Here is a 23014-nt window from a genome sequence, read left to right as displayed (position 1 = left end):
ATCACTACATTGTTTGGCTTCAACGTTTGTTTACCAGCAGCCCAATGAATTGGAAGCATACTAATGAAATGATCTGTACCATGACAGACACATTAAGCTAATTTCATCACATTTACAGAAATTAAACCTCTGACTTTAGGATTAATCTCTGAATTTTGTTCGGACTCAGTTTACACCATAATCCAAACATAAGGACCATACAAAGGAGGGCCTGATTTACCAAATATGGCCTAAAACAGGTCCTAGGCCCTATTTTAACAAATCCTTCTGGTATTCCTTAGGCTCATTTTGCTCCACAAGCCCTGTAATAACACCCTACAACCGAGTATTCAGCCTGAGGAGACCCTCAGACAAAGTGGCGTGTCTGCTGTAATAAAACATGGAACGTTTTAAAAAGCAGGAAGCTCGCAGTTTTTTATCTGGCAGGGCTCATAAATCTCCTTTAATGAAAATGGGTCACAGACTGCTCAGACAACATGTTTTAATTAATTTCCCCCTTTCAGTTGGAGGTTATCTCAGGTCGAACACAGTGACAGGAATAACGAGGGACAAATATAGAAACATTTGTTTTTCTTTCAGGTAGTCTGACATGAACTTCTCTTTTTACCTGGAAAAAATAAGGTTCAAATTATTTGATGAGGTTAAGCAAATTACTTATTAAACATTTTTAGGTTGGGTTGATAACTTTTACATTTGCTGAATACTTTCTTTCCTGATTGGGCAAAATGATAAAAATGTCAGAAATGAAATAAAGTGGTGATCAGGAGGCATCCTAGACACTGGAGGCAAGGGACAATTTTTCCCCTCTGTCCTGAGAGCAGCTTGGGAGGTTATGTCTGGGTTTCCCTCAGATTTCTCTTCATCTTTTAATTTCATTTGAATCAACACTATAAGGAGTTTTAATGCATTAGTTTGTGTAAAGTTACATTTTAGAAGTAGACAGAATTTCGATACAGTAACTCAATTAAACATGATGAAAATTTGATAACAATCATAATACATTTTGTTTTAGAAAAACGTATTTAAAGAATACCAGTGGAATAATTTTGTAATTTATATCTTGTTTTACTGTATTAAAGTGATTTTTATTAGTGACACTAATGTAAGAGATCAAATTTCTTTTTAAGAAATTAAATGTCAAAAACTATTTTATTGTAATATCTATTTTAATCATTTAATTTTTTTCTTAAATGTAATAAACAGTAAATTTTGTTTATAATATTTTTTTTTAATTAAGAAAGAAAACAAAAGGTAAGGAAGAAAGTAAGTATATGAGCAAGTAGAAACATTTGGATTTATTTAAAATTAGAAAAGATTATTTTGTAAAAACATAAAAATGAAGTAATGAAACAGTATGTTTTATGTTCTGATTGAAGTTATGACAAACCCGATGGCCACTTATGTTCTCTTTCTCTAAAACATATATTTGAAATAATTTTTATTAAAAAGAATAGTTGTAATTTTTTAATTTTCTAAAAACAACTACTGGTTCAGAACTGGTTTGTTTGTCCACTTATTAAGAAGATTATAAAATAATTCAGAAAAAAACAGTTTCAGTAAAGAAAAGCTTTATTTATTTACAAATGTCATAGATACGCAGCAGTTAACACTTCCGATTGGATCAAAACATACATTTTACTCTGGTTTCGTTTTTCAGGTGGATCTGAAGCGGCGTCTCTGTAGGTGTGGTTGTTCGCTGCGCCCCCTGGCGGTGATGAGTGTCACCGCATCTCTTGTTTTTTTTTTTAACTCCGTATAGTCACGTGACAGCAGCAGGCTTCAAACGGCTGAGTGCGGTGCTGCGCGAGCCTCATCATCCTCATCCAGCAGAACCTCTGCAGCGGCAGAGAGGAGAACCGACCGAACCACCGGGGGTCTTCACCGAGCCTAGGAAGCGGGCTGCATGGCGGGACCCCGTTAAAACCAGACCCAGATTTATCCTCTTTGTTCTAACCCGACGCCTCGCTGTCTTTACGCGCCTCCGCTGAGGAGGGGCCGCCGAGGAGAAGGAGAAGCGCTCCCCATTTCCGAGCCGAGCGGGAGGAGGCAGGAACGGCTGAGGAGGGAGCTTTTACGCCGGAGACCTGTTTACTTCGGTACCAGCCGAATGGCGGACCGCGAGGCGTCGCCGATACCGTTGGAGATCCGAGCCCGGCTGGCGGAGCTGGAGCTGGAGCTGTCAGAGGGTAAGGAATTCATTAGAAAATGCGGGGAGTAAAAAAGAGCGCAAACCTCCCCCCTCCTTCCTCCTTGTGTTCCTCCTCTTCATCCTTATCACCTTATCTCATCTCCATCCTCACCGGGAGTCCAACTACTAACGGAATCCGGCCGTTCATTTCTCCTCCTCCTCCTCCTCCTCCTCCTCCTCCTCCTCCTCCTCCTCCCATCCAGATGTTTGTCAGCCGGAGGAACCGGCGGCCTGGACAGCTCTGTGCAGCCCGGATAGGGTGAGGGCAGAGCGGGATCAGGCTGCGGGGTTCGGCCGCTGCTCTTTGTCTCAGCGGCGGTGCTGGTTTTAGAAGAACACCGAGCTATTGTACCGGTTCGGATCCAAAACCAGAGCCGTGGTGTGACCTTGAGATGTTGACACAGTCAGCCTGGGCCACCTGACTGTGTGCGTGTGGTCGGGTTTAATAATAGCTTTGCGGTGAAACGCTGCGTGACACCGCAGCGCACACAGAGGCTCCCTGGCTTTTGGTGCCCCATCCTCTCCCTGTGCGTGTTTTTCCAGGCCTGCAGAGCTCAGGATGAGGAGGATGAGGAGGATGAGGACCAGGATGCCTGGGAATATTTGCCCTCTCAGCCTCGGTTACTCCCTCTTTCCATAAAAACACCTCCTCTGTCAGGATTGTGTGTTTAACCCAAATCTCAGCTCCAGGTTTGAATTCAAATGCTCTCCAGCTCCAAACAGGCTTATATAATAGAAGTAACATATTTTATTCATACAGGCATGGGAAGGCCTGCATTGTCAGGGATGAAATGCACATTTTCTCCTAACATGCCCCTTTCTGTTGGAGAAACATCTACCAACAAGCATGTTTGCATTAGATACACATTTATGCTTCCTGAGAGCGAACTACGGCTGTATCTGCTGCTGTTTTGTGAAAATAAAAATCCTACTTTGTTCATTTAAAGATGCATCTATTGCGTCTCCAAGAAGTGGAGTATAAATTCTGAGATGATTGCTAAATTATTTATCATGCCAAGATTGACACACAATCAGGACTCTTCAGCTTTGATCTGAAGACCATCAGCTAAGAGCTTTTGAAACCTCCTGAGATCCTCCTGATCAGCCTCATCCTACTGAGGCAGCTGTAGGCCGTAGTGGATCTCCTGAACCAGGCGGGAGCGTTTTTCAGAGCAGATCCTGATGTTCTCGATGATGGAGGAAGCAGGACGGTCGCAGCCCAGATGTTCAGACGTTTTTTTTTTGTGTGGAGCGTGGTGGGGGAAGCCCCACGGATCTTCTGATGGACATGTCATCGTGCTGAAACATGCTAAGAACGTGTCTGCTGCTGGTGTGTGCGCCGATCACTCGGGGACACGGAGCAATTGGTCACCAAATGAGATCCTGGTGAGCAGCAGATGAGCAGCATTTCAGAGAGGTCTAACCAGAAGGCCTTGACTTTTACAAAAAATAAACCATTGGTAGTTTTCTTTTTCTTAAAAGCTGAAAATGTGTCTGGACAGCATGCTGGTGGCTGCTGGTATAAACAGGGTTGTTGCTGGTTTTAGTAAAACAACTACATTTTCCTGCTTTTATCATGTTTACCAGAACTGAAAATATCATCTTTGAGTTTGACAAGCTCAGTTAAACAGCGTGTTCTTTATAATTAAAGACTAAATATCCACGGAAATAATGATTAATAATAGACACGATAGTCACTGGTAAATAAAAAGTTACATTTAAGCTTTTGTAGTTTAACCACAGCAAGAAAAGATGCACCAATCAGAGATTTGTGGCCGATATCAGTTATAGTTCATTCAAATTTATTATCTGCTGTCGCAGTTTTAATTTGTGCAAAATTGCAATAGCAAAGGACCATTGGAGGCAATGTTAGGTAAAGCTTTAATATTCCAGGCTGGGTGTAGAAATTTAGCTCTCCTGTGCTTCATGCTTACAAATGAAATATATTTTAATAATCAACATCCTAAGAAAGAGATTAGCGAGGAAAATCCGGGTTAACCATAATCGATAATGCCACCGTATTATTCATCAATAATATTGCATGTTTTCCTAGTGTTGAGCAGCTCTAAATCTTACCTTAACTCAGAGATTTGTAAACAGCCAACGGTTACAAATCCAGTGTGTTCCAACGTTGAAAACTAAAAACAGAAACTTTCTGCTTTACTTTCAGCTTTCCTGGTATCTGCTGAAGCTGGTTCAGGGTCAGTTCGCCCTGCGGCTAGTTTAATAAACCATCCCCAGGGCAGGTAGCAATTAATGGCCTGTGACAGAAGGAAAATATTAAATGGTAAAGTAACCAGAACCCTTGAAGTTCTGGCTCTCTGCTGTAGGAGCCTGAATGAACAGCCATCATGCCTCTGTAGAAAATGTTTCCTCCTAAATGTCTTCTTACACCTTTCATGCTGCCTCTGACTTCATTTTTAAACACCTTGCTGATATAGAAATGAGCCAGTTTTAAATATTGTCACCTCAGAAAAGACTTCCACACTGAAGGGTGTTAGCATTTAGGCACAGCGCATACACTGATGGAAAAAGATCAGAGTTTTGGAGATGTTCGAGTTTCCAATCTGCTCAGCGCTGACGATCTGCTGATTCGGGTCAGCAGCCTATTTCTCTGTGCATCTCTACCTTAAAACCTTGGAAGCGCCTGGATAGCACGCTCGTCACTCCAGGTGTAAATCTGGTGATCGTGAAAGTTGTTTGTAAAGAAAATAAACATGTTTTGGGTTTCAGTAACTAAAATCTAGATCATGATGAGTTATGGAAATTGTTACCGCAGATCAAAAAGCTAATCCTGACATTTAATCTTATATATTTCTACAAGTAACACGTAATTTCTTTTAATCCTGGTGTCTTGCTTTTATAAAGCTCTGTCCTGCCGATACAAAGTCTGTGAACACGTACTCAAACCGAACCGAGCGGTTCTGTTTTCCGTTCTTTTGTTGCTGTTGATTTATTAAAAACGTTAAAGTCATGCAACGACATCTGCATGAACATAGGAATGCACCAATCAGGGTCCCACCAGCTGATGCTGATGTTTGAGGTCTGACCACGTTTTCACTAGAAAGAGTCAATCATTAATCATTGTGACTTTGACTAGGTAGAATCATCAGAAACGCAGTCACGTCTAAAAGCTACGATCATTTGTCATGGATCCAGTGTGTGTAACATCCGTCCCACAAAGGAATGCTTGGATCGCAATATTTCAGATGCCATGACTCTGCACCCTGCGCAGGATTCTTCGGCTGGACCAGCTGAACAGATTCCCAGCTGCCCCATTTGCCCGTTTCTAATTTAGACTGTAGTAGCTGAGATTGGGATGTTTTTAACAAGTTCTCTGAGTATAGCCAGATCCTCAAGTTTCCACCAGTTCTACGTGTGTGAAAACACTTCAGCAAAGCTGGCAAGATAGGAAACAGTGTGAAAGCAGCTTTTAAGGGGTTTAAAACAGGAATGCTCCTACAAGCTGCCTGGATTAAGGTGTTTTCTAAATTAAAAAAACAGCTTGTAGAACATCACACCTCCAGAACCGTGCAGGAATGAAGCTCAGGATCCAGTAGTCTGTCAGATTTGATGAGTTTGGCTGCAGCATTTAACTCCAGCCTTGGTCTCTGTGCAGATAATCGGCCCTCCACCTGTTTATTAGATAAATTCAGCAATCAGCCGAGCTCCAGCAGATAAGCTTCTCTCCCACTAAATCACATCATCTCGACCGTGTTTCTGTGACCTCCAGGCCTTAGGGGCCTCAGTGCTTCAGAGCATTCGGCTGCTGCTGTGTTTGCATATGAGACCAAACTGTTGATGGACATGTTCACAGTTAGCTGTGAGCTTTTATTTTTACCTGTTCGGGAGCTCCTGGAGCTCTGATATGTCCTGCATACCTCGAAGTATCCATTAAGTTTTATGGGTTGAAGGTGGAGTGTAAAGACCTTCTGGAATGTTTTTGTGACTCTCTGGGGAAAACAAACTCGGACCGGGCAGGAAAATGTAAAAAAGGATCCTAATATTTAATCAGGGAAGTGTTTTTCATGTGTAAAACCCACAGCCCATTTTGTTTTACAGCTGAATATTCATGAGCAGTCAGTTGTTGGTTCTGGTGTTTCACCTCTAAAGTTCTGCAGCGCTGCAGATTCTGTGTTTTCCTCGTTAGCGGTGCAGCCCTGCTTTGCTCTCTGCATTCAACAGCGGTGATGTTCATCTGCGGCCTGAAGCCGTGCCTCTCAGGTCTTTACTCAGAAAGATTGACCATGATTATTCGCTGTGTGTCGACTGGTTAGGTCAACAGCTGCTGGGGTTCAGGTATTTGGAGAATTTCTAATCAATATAGCTGCTTCAGGACTTATAGAGTTATATTTAGGCTGTGAAACTCAAATCACCCAAACATCTGATCAGCAATGTGCAACTTATGGTCCAGATGTTCTGCTGTTCTTTGTTTCACCTTGTTGTTGGCTACATTTTCTCCCACCTGATGGCAACTGGTTGCACTGGAGTACCTTTATTTAGGAGTAACAGAGTAAAGGGGGCTCAGTCCAGCTCTTTTTGGTCCACTTGATTAAAAATACAAACTAAATGAAGATCTGTCAAATAAAGTGGAAAACAGGATTTTGGTCAGCTGAAAGGTGCTGACGTGTGATTGGCTGCCTTATTGATTGCCGGTTTGGTTAAATGTGCCATAATTACCCGACAGAAGAGAAGCGGCGTGGTTTCCAGCTCTGAAGGCGAGCTGGTGACAGCAGGCTGACTGATGCGTTGGTGTGTTTTCAGAATGGAGACGCTGTCAGCCCGTCGCTCTACATCCTGTTTAGAGTGACGTCTGTCTCCATGGCTTTACCCGCTGAGCCCCACAAACAAACAGAACCACACTGTGGGCTGCTTCTGTGGGTGGGTTGTGTAATTCCGCTGCTCACAGACGACAGTCCGGATCTAAAGCGCTTGGATTTCATGATTCTGCTGATGATCCATCCTCCGAGGGTCCAGAACGGTGACTAGTCTGATTGATCTGCCGAGGATTGAAGCAGACGACTCATGTTGCTTTTACTCACACCAACAGGCAGCAGTAAGACCTGCAGCGTCATCCCACCGGACGTGGCCCACGATGCATCACGTTTATGATAATAAACTAAGTGCATATATAAAGGGCTTAATCTTAGTAGCAACGGAGCATTTTGTGAGCTTGAGGCAGAACGGTGTGGAGCAGTCTGCTGGTTCTGGTTTCAATGTTGTGGTTCTGTTTGGCTGATGGCAGCAGTTCAGACGGTTCATGCAGGAGCTGTGAGGAGTATCTGATGATGTTCCTGCAGCAGCTTTGAAACAGATCCTGGACAGAGGATGGCCCGTTAGCTTCCCTCACTATTCCCTGCAGGGCGCTCCTCTCCGCCATGTTGCAGCTGGAGTACCAGCTTTACACTGTAGATGCATTAAAGGAACAGTAAAAATATCAGGAATACTTCCCAGACTACTGCAGAATTATTTTCCTGAATCTTTTCCTCCATCACGATGTCTGCAACATGCCTTGAGGTTCAACATCTAGCCCACTGATGATATAAATGAAGCGATGGCCCTGAGAGCAGTGCATGTAGCCAGTAGGTAACATAATGTTATAGCCATGCAGAATTTGCATACATGCCATTTAAAATATGTTAAAGTTTATTATCCTACCAAGTGTTGCATCCAAGCTGTATTTCACTCATTGATGTCTCAGGGATGACTGCAGTCTAGCGTCTAACTATGAACACATCAAAGTGCTGAAGCAGATTGTAAAGAGCATCGGGCCAAAGGTGCTGCAAGCAGAGACGTCTGACAAGAACCATATTTGTATTTCTTAAAAAAAAAATGAATACTTGACCTTTGACCTTTGGCCTACTGCATGCTTTGATTAGATCAGTGGTTTTCTGCCCTGCTCCTCAGGGCCCACCGTCCTTCACGTTTTAGATGTTTCTCTGCTCCAGTACACCTTTGCCTTCTCAGCGTAATACAGAGTGCTGCAGCATCACCCATTTATTTAAGTCAGGTGTGTGGAGTCAGAGAAACGGCCAAAACATGCAGGACAGTGGATCCAGAGGACCAGGGCTGAAAACCACTGGATTAGATTATGACCTGATGCATCTCCATACTGCAACCTTTTTATTTTCCAGTATGATAAACAGTAAGGTCACTAGAAATAAAACCTCCCTCTTTCAGTACCAGTGTCAGAGTGATCCATGACAACAGAGCTCTTGTAAACACATTTAATAACTCCTCAATAGGCCACAGAAAGGACTAGCTTGTACTCTGGTACCCAGAGTAAATATTCATTCCCTACGCTGTTCCCTCTCTGATGTGCATCACATACAGACCTGCAGTCCGACAGTGGTTGGTTAGACCGAGGCTCTGGTTTAAACTGGTCCCTGCAGTCTGATGTGACGGTTCACGTGCTGCTGAGATATTTCTGGCTCACATAAAAATGAACCTCTGCATCCTGAGCAATGAGCCCAGCGTGGTGTTATAACCAGGGCTGCAGGATGTTAGGAGAACATGCAGTAATAGTGGTGAATTATATGACTTGCAATGAAGTCTTAGTGGGTTCCTGGCAAGCATACACTCCAGATACACTCCAGTCTCAAGACGAGTCTTTGAGGGACGAGTCTAAGTCGAGTCTGAACTCTTTTATTTTAGCGAATCAGAGTCTCTATTTAGAACACTAAATTATCACGGCAAACTCTTGTTGTAACTGGCGGTTGGATAACTGGCCTTATTTTCTGGCTCAAATATGACCAATTAATTTAGTGAATTTTGTGAGACGTGATCAAACTTCAGTTTCAGAATATTACTCCTCGGTGTGTTCGTGTGTGAGATCAGCAGCTCTTCCTAATTTTAATTCAGTCAGAGTGAAGAACGTGAGAGATGAGAGGAGAGGTGTCACTACTACTGAAACAAACATCTCAGTTTGATAACAGATGAACAGCTGGAACCGTTTATGGGCTGAAAACGGCAGACATTGAACTCCACCAACCAGTAAGGCTGCAGCCTGGGTTATATGTAGTCCTGATGAACGGATTGTTTATGATGATGAGACATTTGCATCAGGAATCAGTGCTTTGATGAAATGAAGACGTTTAATATTCAGATTAAACTCAAACTAGAGCTCAACGTTTTCAATGTTTCAGCTGCTTTCATCAGAATTTACAAGATACTTAATTCTTCCATCCATTCATTTAGTCATCCATAATCCATCCATTCATTTAGTCATCCATCCATCCATCCATTCATTTAGTCATCCATCCATTCATTTAGTCATCCATCAATCCATCCATTCATTTAGTCATCCATCCATTCATTTAGTCATCCATCCATCCATCCATAATCCATCCATTCATTTAGTCATCCATCCATTCATTTAGTCATCCATCAATCATCCATCCATAATCCATCCATTCATTTAGTCATCCATCCATCCATTCATTTAGTCATCCATCCATTCATTTAGTCATCCATCAATCATCCATCCATAATCCATCCATTCATTTAGTCATCCATCAATCCATCCATTCATTTAGTCATCCATCCATCCATCCATCCATCCATCAATTATCCATCCATTCATTTAGTCATCCATCCATACATCCATCCATTCATTTAGTCATACATACATCCATCCCTCATCCATTCATCCATCCATCATTAATTCATTTAATCATCCATCCGTAATCCATCCATTCATTTAGTCATCCATCCATCCATCAATTATCCATCCATAATCCATCCATTCATTTAGTCATCCATCCATCCCTCATCCATCCATCTATCTATCTATCTATCCATCCATCCATTCATTTAGTCATCCATCCATAATCCATCCATTCATTTAGTCATACATACATCCATCCCTCATCCATTCATCCATCCATCCATCCCTCTGTCATCCATCCATCATTAATTCATTTAATCATCCATCCGTAATCCATCCATTCATTTAGTCATCCATCCATCCATCCATCCATCAATTATCCATCCATAATCCATCCATTCATTTAGTCATCCATCCATCCATCAATTATCCATCCATAATCCATCCATTCATTTAGTCATCCATCCATCCCTCATCCATCCATCTATCTATCTATCCATCCATCCATTCATTTAGTCATCCATCCATAATCCATCCATTCATTTAGTCATCCATCCATTATCCATCCATACATCCATCCATTCATTTAGTCATACATACATCCATCCCTCTGTCATTCATCCATCATTAATTCATTTAATCATCCATCCATCCTGTTGTTTTTGCAGAAGCTTGACTGATGTAGAAATATCATAGTAAACTTTTGTACTAATACTTTATACCATATTACGCTGGAAATTGGAGTCTGGAAAAAATGTTTCACTTTGACAAGAGAACTGTGTAGAAACCCTGTTTATCACTTTCATCCCGGTGAGGATTATTTTTTCTATTTTTAAAGACTGAAGAGAGAATGCACTCGTAGTCAAGATGAAAACTGGATTCTCTGTACCGGAATTCCTGCAGCTAGCATTCAAATTCAATTCAAATTCAAAAATACTTTATTAATCACAAAGGGAAATTAAATGTTGTTATAGCTCATATTATGAAGGTTTCCTCAAAGAGCCGCTGTAGATGCTGATGGCTGTGGGCAGGAAGGATCTCCTGTAGCGCTCCGTCTTACAGCAGATCTGAAGAAGCCTCTGACTGAAGACACTCTGTTGTTGTAGAACAGTCGGATGAAGAGGATGCTCAGGGTTCTCCATAATGTTCTTCATTTTATGAAGAATCCTTCTTTCCACAATGATCTCCAGAGGTTCCAGAGGAGTCCCCAGAGCAGAACCAGCCTTTTTTATCAGCTTGTTGAGCTTTTTTAAGTCCCTGGCTCTGATGCTGCTTCCCCAGCAGATGATGCCAGAAGAGATCAAACTCTCCACAACAGACTTCTAGAAGATCTGCAGCATCTTGCTGCAAACACCAAAGGCCCTAAGCTTCCTCAAGAAGTACAGTCTGCTCTGTCCCTTCTTGTAGATGGCTTCACAGTTGCATCTCCACTGTAGTCTGTTGTCCAGGTGAACACCGAGGTATTTATACTCCTCCACCACCTCCACTTCTTCTCCCATGATAGAAATAGTTTTTGACTTATTCCTGTTTCTCTTAAAATCTACAATCATCTCCTTTGTTTTAGTCACGTTCAAAATGAGATGATTGTTTCCACACCATGCCACAAAGCGGTCCACCACCTTCCTGTACTCAGCTTCTTGTCCATCTCTGATTCACCCCACGACTGCAGAATCATCCGAGTATTTCTGCAGATGACAGGAGTCTGTCTTGTACTGGAAGTCTGAGGTGTACAGAGTGAAAAGGAATGGTGAGAGTACAGTCCCCTGTGGTCCCAGCTAGCATGTAGTGTTAGTGCAGCTAGCAAGTAGTGTTAGTGCAGCTAGCATGTAGCGATAGTGCAGCTAGCATGTAGCATTAGTGCAGCTAGCGTCTAGCGATAGTGCAGCTAGCGTGTAGTGTTAGTGCAGCTAGCATGTAGTGTTAGTGCAGCTAGCAAGTAGTGTTAGTGCAGCTAGCAAGTAGTGTTAGTGCAGCTAGCAAGTAGTGTTAGTGCAGCTAGCAAGTAGTGTTAGTGCAGCTAGCAAGTAGTGTTAGTGCAGCTAGCATGTAAGTGTTAGTGCAGCTAGCATGTAGCATTAGTGCAGCTAGCATCTAGCGATAGTGCAGCTAGCGTGTAGTGTTAGTGCAGCTAGCAAGTAGTGTTAGTGCAGCTAGCAAGTAGTGTTAGTGCAGCTAGCATGTAAGTGTTAGTGCAGCTAGCATGTAGCGATAGTGCAGCTAGCATGTAGCATGTCGCTTTTTGCCTGACTGTCTGCCTCATAGTGTAAGTACTTCCAAACAACGCATTTTGTTGCCTTGTCGGCTAAAGAGGTTAGTACATGTTTTTTTCTAGATGTCCTCTCCTTGTTAGCGGAGTCTAAACGTCCTGCTGCTCATTGTTTTGGTCAGGTGAGGCTACAGGGAGGAGAGGCACGGTGTCTCTGGTATTGCAGCGCTGCTGCTGGAAGAAGTGCAACAATTTGGGTGAATGTAAATGAGTCTGTTTGTATCGATTTTGACACAACTGAGTGTCCTTGAATAATTCATTTTTTTAGCATTGATTATATTGATTATTTTGACAACTCTAGTTGTGAGGGTTCTCCTTGAATCTGCATTCAGTGACAGTTTCAACCTTTCCAGGATCATCAGACTTTCTATCGTCTTGTGATCTTTTTCTCTTGAAGGAACTGGTGGATGAAGCTTCAGCTGTGTTTTATAATAACAGTTCATTATTGTGGTAGACATGAGATTTGTTGACATTACTTGCTGTTGTTTGGATTGGACCGTTACCGAATAGACACAGAACAGAATAGTTGCTGTTGTTACTTGTGTTGTTTATTTGATTCATTTAGAGGTGAACTTGCTCATCTGCTTTGGATCATGGTCCTGCTGTATACCCCAAGTGGGCTTTAGCTGAAGGTCACAAACTGATGGCCAGATGTTCTCCTTCTGGATTTTCTGCTAGAGAGCAGAATTCATGGTTCTGAAGCAGCAAACCAACCACAGATCATCACACTGCTGCCACCATGTTTGATGATGTTCTCTTTCTGAAATCATGTTAGTTTTTGGTCGGATGAAACGGGACACACACCAAAAAGATCCACGTTTGTCTAATCAGACCACAGAATATTTTCTGAAGGGTCGTCAGGTAAATGTGAGACAGGTTTTTATGTTCTTTTGGGTCAGCTGTGGTTCTGGCCTTGGAATTGTCCCCTGGGTGACATTTTTGTCACCCATGGGACTTCTTATTTCTTATTGTTGAACCATGAATTCTGACCTTAACTGAGGCAATGAGGTCTGCAGAGCTTCAGATGATGTTCTGGGTCCCTTTGTGACCTGCTGAATTAGTCGTTGTTGGGCTCTTGGAGTACTTAAGGTAGGCCTGATACTCCTGACCGTGAGTCAGTAAGGTGTTGTTTTCTGAGGTGTTTTTGCCTACTTCATGTTGTCATACAGGTTCTGTTTAAGTGATTTCTTGATTCAGGTCAGGCAGTAATCAGACTAGTGGAACTAAACCAAAAAACATTCGGTTAATCACAGTTATTTCACACTTTAAGTAAGGGCCAGTTACTTATCCACTTAGGACCAGGGTGGCCTAGATTCCTCTTGTCATTTACCTTTTCCTCAGATTGCCTTTATATGATATAAAACTGTGTTTGATCTCAAACATTTAAGTGTTTAAGCAAGAACAGAATAAATCTTTGAGTGGGCAAGTTTTTATTTGAGTGGATATGGATCTGTGGGACTGTGATAACTGGGAATAAATATCAGATAATGTATTGTGTCATTTATTTTTGCTACTGGTCATCACGGGTCTGCTGATGAAGAACAATTGTTTTGATTAACTGCGTTCATTTTATGTAACTGTCGCGTTTTTGTGCTGCAGCAGGCTGGCCAGCAGGTTCGCCATCAGTCGCTGAAGAATTCGTACTGTTTGACATCAAAAGCTGGACCTTGACCCGGTGCTCCAGCAGTGTGCCGTGCTTTTCTGTCCTCCTCTAGGTTTAGTGTTTGTTTGTTCTGCCGTCTGGCCGCCGGCTCGGCTGTGCACAGATGAGTAGCAGAGCTAGAGGACGCTTTGAGCACGTGAGAGGGACAGCCCAAGGTCTCCTGAGCATGATTCATTCAGCTGTTTGGTTGCTTCTGTGTGAGCAGGTCTGCTGGAGGTCAGCCACCATGGAGGCTGGGTGGGCTGCTTGTTCAGGACGAGGAGACGAGAAATAGGAGCTGCATGCATAGCATAGACGATAGAGGATGAGATGCAATGAGGTAGTTGTCCCCTAGGAGTGGTCTTTTTATATCAAATGTATCTAAAACAACATTTGCATCTGAATCCTGCAGCTGCCTGAGGCTCATGCTTTCATAATATTCTCAAGATTTATTGTTTGCAGTTTGTTTGAATTTGCTGATGCTGTCCTTTAGTGATTTTGTTTACCAAAACTGATGAATTTGAAAAGCTTGGATTTTTGTCTGTTCCCATCTCAGAAATAGTGGACATTTGGTCCTGATTTCTGCTTTGGACAGAAGTCAGAGGCTGAGTGAATAAGTCTGTCCATATGAGCAGACATGTGTTGCCAGTTTTCAGTATGTGACATTTTCAGCACACTCTGCTCTGACGCTGTGTATAATCAGCCATTTATTTTTACAACGGATGATAAATGTCAAGTTTCTGAGATTATCAGAGCAGTTCTTCCATCAGTTCCAACATATATTAGATGCTGAAATCCACTTGGGTAGAAAACTACAGAAAGGAAGAAAAGCAGGGAGCACAACAATTGAAAAACATCCAAATGTCGGATCCTTACTTTTGGATTTTTTGGACTTCATTCACAGTCCGTGTTTTGCAGTTATATGTCTCACATTGTTAGCCTTCTTGCTGTGCTGGTGTCAGCAGTGACGAGCCTACATGATGTTTCAGAACCAGCCTGTGTTACACGGCAGTCAGGAGTTACAGTATGAAATACTAAACATTCAGAGCTTTTTAAGTTTTCTTTTACATGTGGGCTAGAGCTGCACAATAAGTCAACTTGCAGATGTCCTCGCTGCATCCGTGGTGTGGCGTGTCGCAATCGCAAAGTACTGCTTGGATGCAGTAGTTATAGTTCTCATTCAGGATGTCTAGAACTAGTTTACTGTGAGGACATTTATTGAAATAGGAAATTTATTTCTAGAGTGCAACGGAGCCACTTCCAAATATGGTATGGGCCTGTTGTGTGGTCCGTCCCTGCCCCGTTCTGTTTGCTCCAGCAAGGTGTACTTGGACTCTCAGGCCTGCTAGGACCTTCTTCAGGGTATGCTGACCATCAAGACTTGAAAATGTGAATCATTTTATCCGCAGTAGCAAAGATGAGACAACCAGACGCCCTCCTCCCCACACCTGCACCGTGATCCTGTCTGAAAACACCACAAATGGGATCAGAGACGAGAAACTACGCTGGCAAACAAATATTAGGAACAAATTCTGAATATAAATAGTTAAACACGTAACTGTTATGAAGGGATGGTCAATGGAAGCTACCCAGAAGCCTCTGAGTTTATGCCGACCAGTCTTAAAATAGTCCAGCAGCCACTGAGCAATAACACAAAGCAACAGGGCGTGGTTCGGCCGGGAAACTGCTGTCTGATGTAAAAGAACCATAAATATCTGCTTTGCAGTGTTCAACTGCACCGCTGTGGATTTCTAAGGGTTGAGCAGATGTAGAAGGTGGCTCCAAACTGGTTTCAGCAGACAGGCTGAGAATGAGTTTAAGATCAGACGGGTTACTGTTCCTTTAAGATAAAGCTGAGCAGAAAATCGGGCCTGATGGGTTTGCTGCAGAGGACATTGCAGGTGTGTGTTGCTCTCAACAGATTAGGTTTGCAGGCGTTTTTTAAGAGTTGCAGAGAGAGAGCAGACCTTTTCATTACCGAATGTCAGCGGCAGAAAAACTTAAATCTGTAGTTGTCTGCTATCGATCCTCCTCGGCTGTGTGTCATTAAAACAGCCGAGTATCAGTGAGGAGGAGGAGGAGGAGGAAGAAAATAATTAGGCTGCCATTACACACTGACACAACACACACACATCCCAGAAGCAGACATATTCATCCACCTTGGCAGGTATTGTTTGAGCACTTCTCTCATCTGATGTTCCAAATCCAAGATGGCCATCTCAGGCCTTCTCCAAGAGAACCGTTGCTAGGCAACACCCTCCCAGCTCCGCTGCGATGCGAGTGGAAGATGGCGTCTCCCCACGGACCTCGGGTGTGTTTGTACGAGAGTAAAAAGGAGGAGAACAGAGAAGGTTGTTATACTGCGGCTGATCTGGAAGGAGAAGAAGAAGAAGGCCTCACAGACACAGATGAAGCTTACCGCCGCGGATCAGCAGATTGGACCCAGATGTTCTGGCCCTTCTCCACTATCAGATTATGAAAGTTTTTCTTTCCTAGTCTCATTTAAATCAATCCATTTGATTTGATTGTGGCTGATTAAAAACATCTTGTTGTTGTTTTCTCTACTCTTCCAGTCGTATTTCATTCAGCTGCAGTCCAACCCCTCTCACACGTCACAGCCCTGCAGCAAGTCCGTGTTATTGTTCCCTCATTCATGTTTCTGCCCACATATTCCTGGTCTGCATTCCAGCGGCTCCCTGCAGTTCTGCATATGTTCTCCATGAAGTTAGCAGATACCTTCCTCTGTTAGAAAGTGACCCTTGTCCACCGTCACTCCTGAGAATAAATCGTTTGTTTGCATCGGCTCTCACAAGTTATCCATCTTTCTAAGTACAAGCAGGCGAGGTCAATTTGTAGTAGTTTGAAGAAGAGTGTTGTCCTGTGTGAGAACGGTGAACCTGTTCTTCACTTTCTCAGTGTTTTTCAGTTACTGGGTCATCAACAGATAAGACAAATGATCTGGTCTTTACTAGGGAATTAAATGATTAAAATGTAACCTCAAGTGTAGAAAACATCCCACCGATTCCACAAACAGTCTTGTTGTGAAAGAATTTTGGCCTCATATTTGCCTTTGCCCTCTGAAGGCGCCACCACACCGTATTACGGTTCGGGTCTGGACTTTTGCTGGACCATTGATTCTTTTCTGTTATAGATTGATTGGTTTCTGTGTTTGGGTTCATTGTGCTGATGATGGCCCAGTTTGAGTCAAGCTCCAGCTGACTGGTGGTCTCCCGTCTGACTGTAGAACACTTTGGTCCATGGGCAGCCCAGGTCCTGTGGCTGCAGAATGAGCCCAAGACATCACACCTCCAACACTATGCTTGACAGTTGCTGTGAGCTGCGGTGTTTGGTTTTCTCCATACAGGCTGTTGTGTATTATGGTCAAACATCTTGTGCTTCATTCAGACACAGCTTTGTTAACCGGGGTTATGTTGCCATAGAGAAGATGTTTCTCCTTCCAGCTCTTTCTTCCAAACAAGTCTTATCTGTTCAGTCTTTTCCTGTCCTTTAACATTTAACAAGCCAACTGCAGAGCCTGAGATGGAGCTTGGGAGTTTTTAGTGATCCGCTGCTCATTGCACAGTCTGATCCTGGTGGGTTTGCTGGGGTGTCCACTCCTGGGAAGATTGGAATATTTTAAATGTTTTCTCTTTGGGAATAATTTTCCCATCTGCAGAATGACCTCAGAAAGTGTGGAAATTGGCTTTATAGGCCTTCCCAAATTGATGTAAAGCAACAGTTGCTTCTCATAAGGTCATTGCTGTGGTCTTTCCAGCTTGGCATTGTGTTCTGCTGACCAGCAAACTGCCAAAAGAGCTGCTTCATAGACACGGTCCCACTGATGATCAGCTGTCCAAGTTCATTTTATCAGCAGCACCTGGCTGCTTCTTTCCCTCTTTAATCCTGTGGAACCAGCAAGGGTGTACTTAGTTCTCACACAAAGCTTCATCTTTATGTAATAAATGATGACAGTGCACAATCTATTGTGCATTTTTGTGCAACTGAGGTCAGATTAAAATAATTTTAGAACCTTGAAAAGACAGAATAATTTGTATTATGTGCAGAAACATCAAACTGTATATCTGTAAGAGGGTGTACTTTCTTTTTCCCATGACAGTGGACACCTTGTTATAAAAAAGCTGTTATGTCTAATGGTGTTCAGACATTTGTCAGAACAGTCGGTGCACATAGATCAAAACCAGCAGTGATTACTTGCTGTTTCCTCTGTTCACCTGAGCCTCAGACTGGTTGTTTTCCAGAACCCCGTCCCAGTTTAGCGGTTGACATGTTCCTTCATTACGGGGAACGTGCTCTAGTTTATTTGGACTGGGTTCCACATAAATCATCCTGCCGCAGGAAACACCCACTGGAGCTGTGGACCAGAGCTGCTGCTGAAAATGTTCCGGACAGATGCTGTTTCTGCTCTTTTTAGTTGCATTCGCTGAAATGTTACTGAAGCTGTTTGTCCTGGTTTATAAAACCATGTGATTCATTTTTAAAACACAACATGTTAAAAAAGCTTGAAGAGAAGTAAACGACTGCCTGTGATTCTGTTACTTCTGGGGTTTTCTTGGCATTTCAGGCCTCAAAGATATAATTTAGTGAGTGGAAAACCTCTGAGGATAATAGTAGAGCATGAAGGTAAACACTTTATGTTTTTATTAAATCGGATCGGCTCTGCCCGTCTCTCTAATCTCGCTGGCATTTCAAAACAGTAATAATTAGTAGACTGGAGAGAGGCAGTTTCACGTCATTTCACTGGGACAAACAGGAAGGTATGAGCAGATATTCGACCTAAAAGGGGCTGTGATTGATGGTTGGTGATTGAGGTGATTTTGAGCAGCGCCTGTTGGGTCGGTCCACTTGTTACAGATCAGAGTCCAGGTTCATGGTCACACTCGGCCCAATGGCCCGGACGCGGATGTTTTTCGCTGTGTTGGAGAGTGCAGCTTAGCTGGAGTAGCTTCCTGTGTTTGCTTTCTGTGACTGAGGGAGGAAAGCTGCGTGAAAATGATTTATTTGGTACAGTTGATCCTAGAATTAATCATTCACGTCTTAATATGTTCACAGTTTGTCTTTGGTGATGAGCTCCAAGTCTCTGAGGTTGGAAAGCCTACTTGCCATCACCCTAATCTTTAGATTGCTTCACAGATTCTTCCAGTGAGAATATGACGTGGTCGTTGACATTGCAGCAGCCCTGAGCATGATGAATTTCGCCATGAGGAACAATAAAAGCACATCTTATCTGTGCATTATTGCTCCTCCTGGTCTACTGGATGGACTCTCACTGCCCGAGGCCCACAGGAAGTGGTGGAGAACTCATGATGATAAAACCAGAGGAGAGCCTGAATATATTAAATATTAAAAACCAATAAATACCAAATAAAAAGACTAAATTGTAAGTTTTACCAGTAATTCCTGTAAGACCAAGCCATCAACTTCTGATCCGGTTTTAAAACCCTCAGTCTGCTTTAAGTGTAGCACACCAGGACCCCTTAAATCGGATCTGTTGAATTTGGGCATTGCTTCAGAACATAATTCTGATAATTACCTGCTAGTTTGGATCATGGTCCTGCTGTATAACCTAAGTGGGCTTTAGCAGAAGGTCACAAACTGATGGCCTGATGTTCTCCTTCAGGATTTTCTGCCAGAGAGCCGCATTCATGGTTCCATCGGTTCAGGCAGCTTGTCTGGGATCTGAAGCAGCATAGCAGCCCCAGATCATCACACTGCCACCACCATGTTTAACTGCGTTATTTTCTTTTTTTTGAACTGCTGTTAGTTTTTCATCAAATGTAACGTGACCCACACCTTCCAAGAAGGTCCACTTTTGTCACTTCTGTCTTCAGAATATTTTGAGGATCATCTGGATAGTTTATGTTCTTTTTGGTCAGCTGTGGTTTTGACCTTGTAACTCTCCCATGGACACTATTTTTGACCCGTTTTTGTAATTGTTAGATCATGAACTCTGACATTTCTGTGGCAAGTGAGGTCTGCAGAACTTTAGATGTTATTCTGGGTTATTTTGTGATTTCCCGGAGGAGTCGTTAATTTGCTCTTGGAGTGATTTTGGGAAGGTCCTCCGCTGTTTACTCCATTTGTGGAGGATGTGGCTCTCTGGAGTCCCAAAGCCTTAGAAATGGCTTTGTAACCCGTTCCAGAGGTCAAAGGCTTTGTTTCTCATCTGTTCCTGAATATTTTTAGATCAGGGCAGGATGTGTTGGTTTCTGAGGTCTTTTAGCCTACTTCATGCTGTCAGGCAAATTCTATGTAAGTGATTTATTGATTCTTCACACAAGGCAGTAATCAGGCCTGGATGTTTCTAGTAGGGGTACAGTGATTGCAGTTTATGATTTATGATTGGAGTTTCACATGTAAGTATCAGCTGATCACTAATCTCCCAAAATTAAGGAAATTTGATCTCCCGGCCGATCAGTCGGTGCACCCCTAGTTTCTAGGTTATCTTTGTCTGATATTAAAATGTGTTTGATCTCAGATATAACGAATACGATTTTTCAACATCACTTTGCATTATAATGATTTAGTAAAGGCCTGATTTAGTACTTGTTTTAACATTCTTCATTTTCATCATCATTCACAATGTCACTTCATCTCGTTTTTATTTATGTTCCCATTTTTATCTTTGATGACCAGTCAGATAAAGACATTTAAGACTGGGAGAGACAGAACCGGCTGGGTGACAGAATCACTCCGATGATTAACCTAAAAATGAAAACGTGATTATCTGAGCCACCAAAACAAAGAATATTTCAGAGGGTATTTAAATGGATGAAGAGACCAAACGCGCCCCTCGCAGCCACGACTGCCTCTCTCACTCTATCTATCTGTATCTGTTCACAGGGGACATCACTCAGAAGGGTTATGAGAAGAAGAGGTCCAAGCTGATCAGGGCATATGCTGGAGGTAATTTAGCAACCTCTGACCCCTCCACACACCAACTCCCCCCACTCAGCTAGGATTTTCCCAGACCACTGCTGGTATCATGAGGAATACAGTTGCCTCGAAGCTGAACTCGATCGATCGGGTCTTCAGCCGCCATTAGTGGATGTAGGTTAGGGCTCCCTGGAGCACAGCTTGGGCCTGCACCTCTGAACCAGTCGCTGATCGAGCTGTAGTAACTCACTGCAACTAAAACACACACACATCCATCACACACACGAGGTTCTTCCGTGTCATATATCAGATTTAACATGCTGTGGGTAAAGGGATACTGAGAGATGTTCTGTCGCAGAGCAGAGATACATTTACTGCATGTATCTGGTTTTCTTTTAATTATTTTGGTTTATAAAGTCAGAAAAATTTCATTTTTCTGCCGTATCAAATCACCTCCATGTTTCTTTTTTCTTTTTTTGCCGCTCTTATCTGTTGCTTTTATGTGCATATTCATGTTGTTTCTGTAAAAACCCGTCTGTGTCCACAAGCCTTTCTGCCTGCTTCTGTAGGTATGGAGGGGCCCATGTCTCATCGGGCCCCGCTCGGCCCCCCAGCCGCTGCCCGTTTCCACCGACGGAGAACGTCCGGAACCAGAAATGAGCGCTACCGATCAGGTACGGAGATCACGCCTGATGCATGTTTCGTCTCACAGAAAATGAGCCCAGGTAATGTACCTCCTCTACAGCCTGCAGTCTTTGACCTACTGTGCCCAGGGGAACCATAAGCTTCAATGTATTTTATTAGGATTTTCACAAACAGGAATTTTCTACCAGCAACACCTAAAACAATTTACAAATACATGTCAATAATGAAAGGAAAAGAAGTACCCTCACTGTTTTTAACTTTAGTGGATGGAAGTAGTAGAAAATCCTAAAGAATAAGCAGACTCGGTGTAGTGGTGATTCAGTCTTTTCCCTCACAACTAGGAGGTTCTAGGTTCAAATCCCATCTGAGGCCTTTCTTTATAAAGCTTAGATGTTCTCTCCGTGCCTGTGTGGGGTTTCATCCAGTACTCAGGCATCCTCCCACAGTCCAAAAGCATCCATGTTAGGTTAACCTGAGACTCAAAATTGCCTGAAGATGAGACGCTGTCGGTGCAATGTTGTGTCTCGGTGATGGACCAGGGACCCATCCGGTCTCTACTCAACCTTTCTCTAACAACAGGCTGGAGAGATTCCAGCGCCTCTGTGCCTGAGCTGAGCCAAAAAGCAAGGCTCTCTGTTTACTTGTCCGTCTTCCATTCGACCCTCACCTACAGACATGAGATCTGGACCATGACTGAAAGAACGAGATCCTGGATACAAGCGGCTGAAATCCGGAGGGTGGCTGGACTCAACCTTAGAGGTAGATAGATCTGCCGCTGCAGAATACTTTAGTAGCAATATCGGGGGTTTCATATACAGTCCTGTAAAAACTTAGCATATAACATATGGTGGAAATGATGAGAACATCATTACTCAGGTTTTCACTGTTTAATCCTGAGACATTTAGTTTGGTGCTCCTGACTGTTGACCTCACCATAATGGGACCGATAAAGGTCTTCAAGGAGAAGATTTTAGCAGTTTCTGAGTCTGATGACGGATTTAAAGAGGCCTCTTGAAACTTGAAATCAGTGCTTTGCTTCAGCAGGACCTGTCCAGTTCACCATCATTAGATCTACTATGAATTATTCCGTGTACTGAGGAAAACAGGAGAACATCTGAAAAATAACTAATAAATAAAGCTGAAGCAGGACTGAACTCTGCCACATGACAATGACCAGTAAAACCACCAAGGACTCGCTGAGAATTAAGAAATGGAACAGAGTCAAAGCCCAGATATTGATCTCATCCTGGTGATGTGGGGTAACTTGAAATGGGCTGAAGATCCAGGAAACCTCCAAACATCTGACAGCTGAAAGTGAGGAACGGGACAGACTTTGGGAAGGTTGGAAAATCAGTCATCATTCTGAGAAAGCTCCTCTCACAGCTCGAGTAATTGTCCATCCATCCATCCATCTGTTCATTAACACATCCATCCATCTTCCACCTATCAGAGAGGTCATGAAGGTAACACGTCCAGGTGGGAACCCCAGACATCCCTCTCCCCCTCCAGCTCATTCTGGGGGATCTCAAGGCGTTCTCTTGCCAGACTGGATCCTCAGTCCCACCAATGAGTTCTGAGTCTCCTCCCAGTGGGACGTGCCGGGAAACCTTCAAAGCAAGGTGCTCAAGAGGCGTCCTGATCAGATACCCGAACCACCTCAACTGAATCCTTTTGATGCGGAGAAGCAGTGACTCTACTTCTAGTGGTTCATTTGGTCTAAATCATAAAGTCCAGCTGGCCAGCTGAAGAGAGCAGGAAAGCAAAGAGTCTCTG

General features: G+C 43.1%; 1 protein-coding gene across 4 annotated transcripts in view; it reads left to right on the top strand.

Moving 5' to 3' along the window:
* The first annotated feature begins 1580 nt into the window (after positions 1–1580).
* Positions 1581–23014, top strand: part of LOC124857924 (disco-interacting protein 2 homolog C-like) — a 61867-nt gene continuing 40433 nt past the window's right edge. Inside the window, exons 1-3 of one of the 4 annotated variants that reach the window (XM_047349515.1) lie at positions 1581–2186; positions 20564–20626; positions 21166–21270. In XM_047349515.1, the coding sequence (XP_047205471.1) occupies positions 2108–2186; positions 20564–20626; positions 21166–21270 (247 nt within the window). In that variant the 5' untranslated portion in view covers positions 1581–2107. Of the gene's footprint in view, positions 2187–20563; positions 20627–21144; positions 21271–23014 lie in introns of all 4 variants that reach the window. The other 3 variants (XM_047349514.1, XM_047349517.1, XM_047349516.1) reach the window with 3 other exon arrangements.

The sequence above is a fragment of the Girardinichthys multiradiatus genome, chromosome 21 (assembly GCF_021462225.1).
Source record: "Girardinichthys multiradiatus isolate DD_20200921_A chromosome 21, DD_fGirMul_XY1, whole genome shotgun sequence".
Taxonomy (NCBI): domain Eukaryota; kingdom Metazoa; phylum Chordata; class Actinopteri; order Cyprinodontiformes; family Goodeidae; genus Girardinichthys; species Girardinichthys multiradiatus.
The sequence above is the reverse complement of the archived record's forward strand: the minus strand, read 5'-3'. Positions and strand labels throughout refer to the sequence as shown.